Raw genomic sequence first — 9729 nt, 5'->3', positions numbered from 1 at the left:
GGTTGCTCTCTGTTTCCGTCTGGGCTTCGGGGGCTCAGCTTCAATCCTGCTGCCCTCATTCCACGTTGAAGTCTTGATTCACACGAGTCTGGATCACATAACAAAAGTAAACACAACACTGCCGACCTGGAGGATGGAGTGTGTTGGTCAAACGCTCATCATCAGTGAGAAGTAAGAAGCTAAATGAAAAAAGAAAGGAGGAGAATCTATTTTGAACAGACTGTGAAGAGATGAAGAGATGAATATACGACCCTGCTTCCAAATAAGTTAGGATGCTGTGTTAAACATGAATAGGAACAGAATGTGGTGATTTGCAAAACATTGAAACATCATATTTAATTGAAAATAGCACAAAGACAACATATCAAATGTTGAAAGTGAGAAATTTCATTGTTTTTTTGAAAATTATATCCTCATTTAGAATTTGATGCAGCATTACGTTTGAATAAAGTTGAGTCAGTGGCAACAAAAGGTGGAGAAGTTGTGAAATGCTGAAAGAAAACAGCTGGTGGAACATCTCACAGTTAATCAGGTTAACTGGCAACAGGTGAGTCACATGATTGGGTATAAAAAGAGCCTCCAGAGAGGCTGAGTGTGTCTGAAGTAACGATGGGGAGGGGTTCGCTGCTCTGTGACACACTGTGGAGCCACACAACAACAATTTGTGCAATCTGCAATGAAAACACATCTGTGAATGCTCCATTAATGCTGAACAGCATATTCAGGTTTTGGAGCAACATACGCTGCCAAGTAGATGACGTCGTTTCCAGGGAAGTTGTTGCTTATTTTATAAGACGATGACAAACCACATTCTGCACATGTTCCACCAGCAGAGCTCTGCAGACCTGTCTGCAGTCCCGACTTATCACCCACTGAAAATGTTTGGATCGCTATCAAATGTAAAATACGACAAAGGAGACCCTGAACTGCTGAGCAGCTGAAATCGTACATGAGAAAGGCCAGAATGAGAAAGCCTTCCTCTTTCAGAATAACAGCAGTTGGTCTCCTCAGTTCCTCACAGTGATGTTCATAGAGGTGATGCAGCAGAGAGCTAAACATGACCCTGTCACTACTTTGCTGAAACGTGTTGCTCACATCAAATTCTAACTGAGGATACGATTTTCAAAACCAATTAAATTTCTCACTTTCAGCATTTGATTTGTCGTCTTTGTGCTATTTTCAGTTAAATATGAAGTTTCTGCTTCTCTTGTCACAGTCGCTTAAAGGACAGTTTCACATTTTTCAGGCCTGTCCTTTAAAAACACTCACATGCACGTAAAGTGCAGCGAGTCACAGGCCGCTGTAATCATTCCTCCTTTCCATAGTGGCAGTTAAAAGATCTTCCTGATGTGCTTCCAGTGTAAGTGACAGGGGACTGAATTCTGTACAAAAAGGTATTTCAAACTTTTTGTGAAGCTAATATGAGGTTTTAGCAGTCTGGGTTAGACCAATCAACTTGATGCCGAAGTATTTTCTTTTTTTTTTTTTATGATTCACAATTTATTGGTTTTTCACACAGAACAGGTATACATGTATACATGTTGTAAATGGCGACAATACAGCAATGTTGAGAATTGGATATAAAAAGTAAGCAAATACTGTACAGTGTTTGTGCTCTAATATATAACAAAAAAAAAAGCAACAATAAGACAAAAGCAACCCAACAAGAAACAGGACAAAACAGCACAAGGACAATCAGAGAGAAAAAATAAATAAATAAATAATAATAAAAATAAATAAAATAAAATAAAATAAAAATAAATAAACTAAAGATAAAGAAAAAAAGATAAAAGAAAATAAAATAAAAAATAAAAAGAAGGGGGGGGGGCTCACATGATTACGTGCTCAGCGACAGTAGGTATCGTTCCCATTTCAGATTGAAGTATTCCACTCTATTAGTTTATATGATAGGCCCTCCAAAGCAGCTAATTGGGCTAAGTGAGTATGCCAGAGGCTGACGGGGGGGGGTGAAGATGCCTTCCATTCTGAAATAATAAGCTTGCGCCCCAGCATCAGTGCTCCCTGAACCCACTCTGCTACATGGGGTGGGAGGTCATCGAGTAGATGCCGAAGTATTTTCTATATATAAAATGCACCTTTTATGTTTTAAAGGTCAATATGAACAGGAAGAATGGTCACAGCAAGCAAAAAACTCGTACATATGGGTCTGAATATTGTTTGAGGCTCCCATAACGAAGTCTTAGCGTACATTAACTGATAAACAGATGCTCACTTTGGTAACCTGGTGATACCTGGAAGTCATTCTTAGATTTACAGTAACTGGCAACATATCAGATGCATGAGAGACGGTTTTGTTGCCAAAATGTAGACATTTTGCTGCGTTTAAGAGCTTCTTTAACACTTTCTGACTGCTTTTCTACACATAAAAATCCCTCATTCACCTCGTATTTTTTGATTTAGTGTTTTTTTCAGAATATCCATTACAGAAAAAAAAAATGTTACGCAACACTAACAATACAGGGATAAGCCAGAGAACAACACAGAGGCTGGGACCACATAATTAAATGCATCATTTAGTGAATTATCTGCACTCGTGAATACAGATAATTATTATGTATATAGATGACTTCTTCACAGTTCACCTCTCATAAATGAACAATGCATAACCCAAAAATCAGTTTGAGCAAATCTCACGGACTTTAAACTGAGAATGAGCTCCCTGAGAGGAGCAGGGGGGGTCTTAGTGCTAGAACACTGTGAGGCTGAACCTCTGTGGGAGGAGCAGGAGTTCACCGCAGTATGTCCAAGCCTGTTGGTCAGATCTCCACATGCCGCCAATGAACAGACTCTTCGTCAGGAGACCGGCTTTGTGGGCAAATTCAAAGGACGTTTTGTTTCCACTTTAATGACGAAGTTGAGTCCAGGAGGATTTTTTTTTCTTATATTTTCTCTCCTGAAGATTAACAAATAGAAAATCATGCTGCTCTTTCAGGTACTGTGATTTCAATAATTTTCAACTGATTCATGTGATGTATTGAATCATGGTCTAATTTTCTCTATTATATGATATTATATTATATTATACATGATATGATCTTATTATATTACTTATTTTATCATTTTTTATTATTTTAGAGTTTTGCAGTTTGGTGTCTTATTGCATCAGGTAATATAATTAATGATTCCTTCACCTTTTATTATTTCATAGACACAATAATTTAACACTTGATACCTGATCAAAACCCTCTTCTTCTCGCCCCTCCAGACCTTCAGTTCTTGGCCACTGCGTTGGACTGTAAGCCCTGTGTTATTTTTTTATTTTTTCTGCCTGAATCTATTGAGAAATTACCATTACTGCACGACAGATTGTCAGGATCTGACTTTCCCCTTCCGCAGCCTGTGAGACAGCCTGGTTTGACGAGGGCGATGTTTCCAAAGACGGGGACTCGGAGCTCTTGAGAGACTTGAGAAGGAAGCACCGGACCAGGATCTGTTCCAGCCCAGTGGACATGGAGGCTCAGACGGTCTCTGGAGTCAAGTCGCAGCACACCAGGAACACCTTTCACACGTAAAGACCAAACTCTCACAGGGAGCTATGATTGATAATGGAAACAAGTACATGTTTTTTCTCAGTGGTGAACTCAAGCCAGGTTTAATATCAGGATGGGATGGTTTTATTTTGCAGCTACAGTTCATCAGAGGGCCTTTTATGCCTGAACTCAGAACAGAAATGGAGACAGTGCGAAAATTACAAGGTCAAGTTCACCTGCACAGGACAGTTCTGCTCAGGTGTGTGGTCCAACGCAAAATGATGCAGCCTAAATGTATTTGAAGGAAAAACATTTTGGGTCGAGCCCTCATCTGTGTTGCTTTGATTCCTTATTGTTCAGAGTGCAGGACGCGCTGGTTTGATCACGATGACCCAACAGGAAACGGAGACTATGAGGTCCTCAGTGACCTCCTAAACATATACCCGAGAGAAATCTGCCCTCAGCCAATAGCCATCGAGGTCCAGACCATCTTTGGAGAACCGGCCTCCAACACCTCCGATGCCTTTTTAAAGTGAGATTAACAACATCAGTCTCAACAAGTGATTCACCTCTTCAGGTGCAACATGCTTCTCCTCTTCGTTGCAGTTATGATGCCACCTATGGGTTTGCCTGTGTAAATGCGGATCAGGGGAGCAGGAGCTGTGAAGATTACAGAGTCCGGTTTACATGCCCGAAGGAGTTCTGCCAAGGTGTGTGTCTTCTTTTCCTTTGGACTGAGCAAGCTAGAGGGAAAATGATTAGTTTTATGATCGCCCAGTAAGACATGTAGGTTAGATGAAGTGGAGGTGCTCAAATGTGGATGCACAGTTTCTGTATTTACCTATTAATTTTAGATGTACTTGAATATTTCCCTTTGCTGCTACTGTATACTTCTACTCCACTACAAGGGAAAGATTTTACTATTAAATATTTACTGCACTACATTAATTTTTATTTTGAACTTTAGTTTCTTGTAACTTTGCAGATTCAATTCAAAATTTAATCATTAAATATCTGATGTTGACAATGGCTTATCATGATAAAATTGAGATATTGTCAGGCCGGGACTCAGAACAGGACTCAGATGCAGAGAGTTTGAACACACAGATCTTTATTGATATATTCCACTCGAGATCCACTTCAATGAGTGTCAAATGAATGGGCTATGAAATTACTCTAGGCCTAAGGCTATAACTATGGCTATCAAGAAAAAACAGAAAACGCTCACTATGAGGATAAACTAGAAAACACTAAGTAATGAAAATCACTAGAAACAGAAAACGCTCCAAAAGGGAGGAAAACACAATAGACTATGGCTACAAGGAAAACGAGACTGAATAAAGAAAACTATGAATTCACAAGATCTATCCTAAATATGAAACAACAGAAATGTCTATGCTAAAAAGAACACAACAGAAAATCGCTCAATCTAGAGGAAATAAATTCGGCTGAAGACAAATCTATGAAAATAACTCAGAAAACTAAGATATCAAATCTACAAACAAAAAACACTCACGAGGAGGAAACAAGAGCTCACTGAATCAAGGACTGTGGCTGTGGCAAGGACGAACGGGGAAGACAGGCTCGGGTGAATCGCCGACGGACAAAGACACACTGGCATAAGACAAGGGAGACGCAGACTATTTAACACATGGAGGGTAATCAGGAACAGGTGGAAACAATGGGTAATCAGGGCGGACGCACAGGACACACGAGGGAGGGCAGGTGCTCTGAAACGAGAGGAGAGTTAGACCTTCAAAATAAAACAGGAAAAGACAAGACAAAACCCCAATGACAAGACAGACCTCACCGCGGTGTGACAGATATATTCACAAGCTACATGACCGTTAAGAAGCAATTAAATATAGCTGCACCTTTAACTTAACTGCAGCATTAAAGTGATGAACATATTAATGCCATACTAATTGTAATTCAATGATATAATATAGATTATTCTGAAAAGGAACCCTGCTGCATAATGACTACTTCTACTTCAGAGGGATTAATTCAGAGTTAATACTTTTGGGCTTTTACTTGTAACAGATTATTTCTACAGGGAGGTATTGCTACTTTACTTCAGATTACTTCTTCCACCACCTGAAAGCAACAAACTAGTCCAAGGCTGAAATAAAGTATAAATACAGGGTAAGAAAAATGACCCCACCCATAAAAGTTACACAAAAAAATTTGAATAATTTTCACACACTTCCTAGCAAAAAAAATGGAGCATAGTGCAAGTTCAGGCAGGCCACGGAGGTCATGCTCAGCTTGCATCGGCTGATTCTCTGCTTCGCATCCTATTGGCAAACCTCAAGCAGGACACCCTGTTTAAGCTGTCATAGCCTGCTTACATGGACAGAGCAGAGAGGTGCTCTCTCTCACATGCACCCACTTGTAATTTCCCCTCAGTGTCCGAGCAGTGTCGGACACAGTGGCTGAACAGTGACAACCCGTCAGAGGAGGGTGATGTGGAGTCCATACCGAGACTGCTGAGAACTTATCCCGGGCAGGTCTGCAGAAACCCAATCAGCATTGAGGCCAAGACCACGGGCGGAATATCAGCCCAACACACTGGAGACATCTTCCTCTCGTAAACATGTTTTTCTTATGAACATAGCCTACATAACATATCAAGCTGATCCAGTCAAGCAGCGTTTCATAAGTCTTTCACAGTGAACACTTTGTTCTGCTCTTTGTTATCCTCCAGCTATGATGCTACTTTTGGTTTTGCATGCATCAACAAGAAACAGGCATGTAAAAAATGTGAAGATTACCAGGTGATACTGACGTGCCCCTCAGATTTCTGTCAGGGTAAGTTTTTTCATGCAGGTATGATTCAATTCAACCAGTCTTTTAATATTATTTTCCAAAGCTGTTGAGCTTTAAATAAAAACATTAAAAAAAATGTGGATCATCAGCAGCCTTCACAAACTGAGCCTTCTAGTTGTAAAACTGATTAAAAAACAAATGACAGCTTGTAAAACCCAGTTAAAATCTCTGATGTCAGAGTCTCCATATATCTGCAACTGTTTCGTGTTTTTCACTGTGTAGTGCAGAGAAATAACACTGACGACAAAGTGTAGCAGAGGCAGCCAGAGCGGGCCTTAATTCAGTGAACTAACACACACACAGACGTTCAATATCAAAACCCCTGACATGTGCACACACGTTTGTTTTGGGTGGATTTCCAATAGGAGGAATTTCATCATTATACAACCGAGAAGATATCTTAACATCACATTAAGTTCACGGTAGGTCATTTCCTGTTGTTATTGCAACCATGTCAGGAACCTTCACAGGACAGGATGGTTATTACCAGGACTGGAAAGTTACTGTCCAACACTTTAAGGAATTTTCAGTGCATAGTGCGTAAATTTTACCACATCTTCCCCCTGTGACCCTCATACAGAAGGAGATTTATTAGTTAGTTAGTACAGTTCAATACAGTGAAATCAAACTGTTGTTTTGTATGTATACAATCCTGATCGAACCATATTGCTAAAGTGAAGCTATATACTATCAAACAATGACAAGTGTTGATCACACATAGCAAATTCAAATTACTGATAACAGTAACGTCACAACGAATATATACGTATATTGCAGTGATATATTGTCCCATTGATAAATGTGCTGATTGCATGACCGTATCTGATCAGTGAATCACATATAATCAAAAATAATGTGAATAAATGCTGTAACTGGATCGAGTAAACAAGGAAATGAAAAAATGAAATACCAAAATATGATAACCTTTCAAACTGAGTATCTGTGATGAATAAGGCATCATGCAATTGACAACATATGTGGAATACATGAAGCATACCTGTTAGAACCGGTTAAAAGTTATGCAAAATATATCAATAGTGACATGTGATATAAGAGGCGCTCAGTGCCTGAATCAGCCTCGACGTGGTTCATCTTGTGTGACAGTGATTCAAACCTTTGAGTCCTTGTACGAACTCTAGTCCACTACTGCTTGGCTCTCCGCCCCCTCTGACTCCACCAGTTAGACAAGTCAGTCAGGTAGGCAGATAGTGGGAACAGGTCTGAATGCCTGTCCACCTTTGAGTGAAGTGACAACATGTCCACCATCTGAGCCGCTCATCTGCTTGTCCATCGTCCTCAGCCTCTGCCTCCTCAGCATGGGTACGATGCAACATGGCAACAGAAAAACTACAATCAGAACTATTAATGCACTGATCCCTGCTTTTACTAACAGTGCTCCCCGTTTCCCCATAATCTGGTCTAGCCAATCCCATGACAAGTTGTTTCTGCCAGCATTCTCTTAAAGCTCTCTTTTTAAATTCTGCAGTTTATTCATAGCAACCAGAAATCCCGTCTGATGCTTCTTCGACTTTAATTACGTCACTCACTCCATTATACAACACCAACACAGGCAGTCTCATTCGTATCAATGCAGATCTAATGCCACAGGTTGTTCATACCACACTGCTGCTCGTATGAATGGAGGAAACACATCAGCAAGATATTACCCAAGTCACTTTACAGTTAACAGCAGTGTGACCTTCAGGAACTCCTTTCTGATCTGTTCCACCAGCAAAGCATTCATATTCTGCCTGGTGATCTACTCTTTTGTGATGTAAAAATCCTAAATTTTACTGAGATTTTACTTACTCAGTTCCCCCTTATTGACCTCTTAATATCTCCTGAGCCCAATTGTTAAACGTGTGCCTGATTTCTTTTTATTCAAATCTTATGCCCCTTTATTTTATGTTTTCTGATAAACACAACCCCGGAGTTCATCTATAAAGTTATGAATATACTGTATTCTTCTATGCTGTCACACTTCTGGCTGCTCTCTCTGTTGCCTTTTATTACCAACCGTTTCAAGACTCAGTTTTATCACAACACAACTTTATAGGGCTGACTGGCTGCGTCTGACAAACCCTGTCACTCTCCTCTGTTTTGATTTGAAAGAATCAGATAATCAGGCCGCCTCTCAACACAAAGCACAGTCGCGCTATGAAATGACAAATCAAATTTCTCCCAAGCGCGATTGCAACTCGACGCACAGGGAGGCACATCACAGTCACCTCTTGACCCCTCATCCTATTTGCCAATTGTGTGCTGGGCAGGCTGCAGGACACGCTGGTTCAACATGGACAATCCCACGAAGCGGGGGGATTATGAGACCCTCCTCCGGCTGAAGATGCTCTATCCCAGTCAGGTCTGCTCCCAGCCTGTGGCCATCGAAGCCATGACAGTGTCTGATGTCCCAGCGCATGAGACCGGGGATGTTTTCCAAGTGTGAGTTGTAGCATAGACAACTAAGATTTACTGAAATATTATGAGTTCTACTGTTAGAGGCATAGTTTGATAATTACAAATACATAATTCATTTGCTTGAGCTAGATGAGAATATTGATGCTACATCCAGAGTCCAGTTATCTTAGCTTAGCATAAAGACTGGAAACAGGGGGAAACAGGTAGCCTGGCTTTGTGTGACTGTTTCTTGGCCTGGAGATGCCTTAGTCGAGCACCACCTGTAAACCACAATGTATTGTTTAATAGGAATCAATCAATCAATCAATCAGACTTTATTTATATTTTTAGAGGTTCTGGGCAGATTTTGTTACCTTTGGACAGAGCCAGGCTAGCTTTTAGCCCTGTTCCCAGTCTTTATGCTAAGCTAAGCTAACCAGCTGGCTGTAGCTTCATATTTACCGTAATGGCACTTCGGTTATTTAGCATTACGCTTCCATTTCATGCTAAAGAGTGCTCCTTGTGACGAGTAAACTGGTATTCATGTTTAAATCAGCGGCGTGGCCCTTTAATGGTTTGCTTGCTGTATGTTTTGCAGATATGATGCCAGTCGTGGCTTTGCCTGTGTGAATGCTGAGCAGCCTGGCGGAAACCTCTGTCAAGACTACAAGGTCCGCTTCACGTGCCCGGTGGCCTTCTGCTCCGTGTGAACTGCCAGTGGTCGACGTTTTTAGAGGGATTTGCTGTTGCTGCGGGATGTGCAGCCAAGACAACGTGGCAAAACATCAACCTGTTCAGTGTGTTGTGTATCGTAGGATGATGGACAAGAGGAAAAACAGACATTTACTTGTAGCAGAGTAATCTAGTTTGTTTCTATAATCTCAATAAATGCGTGTTGTCATAAAGAGAATAAACTATCATACCATTTGCCTCCATGGTCCTGTCTGCTTAATAAGAGGGCCGCCTCTTTAGAAACAGGATGTCTGTGGCCTCCTTACAATTAGCTGCTTTA

The 9729-nt window shown here is 40.7% G+C and overlaps 1 protein-coding gene across 1 annotated transcript; it reads left to right on the top strand.

Moving 5' to 3' along the window:
* The first annotated feature begins 2760 nt into the window (after window positions 1-2760).
* On the top strand, window positions 2761-9626 carry si:dkey-205h13.2. The gene is made up of 8 exons (XM_041944945.1): window positions 2761-2776; window positions 3227-3256; window positions 3358-3529; window positions 4053-4201; window positions 5901-6081; window positions 6199-6302; window positions 8591-8762; window positions 9316-9626. The coding sequence occupies exons 1-8, from the start codon at window positions 2761-2763 to the stop codon at window positions 9425-9427; spliced, it is 936 nt and encodes a 311-aa protein (XP_041800879.1). The 3' UTR covers window positions 9428-9626.
* Window positions 9627-9729: the final 103 nt, after the last annotated feature.

This window comes from Chelmon rostratus, chromosome 10 (assembly GCF_017976325.1).
Source record: "Chelmon rostratus isolate fCheRos1 chromosome 10, fCheRos1.pri, whole genome shotgun sequence".
NCBI classification, from domain to species: domain Eukaryota; kingdom Metazoa; phylum Chordata; class Actinopteri; order Chaetodontiformes; family Chaetodontidae; genus Chelmon; species Chelmon rostratus.
This window is presented reverse-complemented; position numbering and strand designations above follow the sequence as displayed.

Coding starts and splice junctions, on each gene's coding strand:
- si:dkey-205h13.2 (XM_041944945.1), top strand. Junction 6,303..8,590: donor CCCCTCAGATTTCTGTCAGG/GTAAGTTTTTTC, acceptor TGTGCTGGGCAG/GCTGCAGGACACGCTGGTTC. Junction 8,763..9,315: donor ACCGGGGATGTTTTCCAAGT/GTGAGTTGTAGC, acceptor TATGTTTTGCAG/ATATGATGCCAGTCGTGGCT.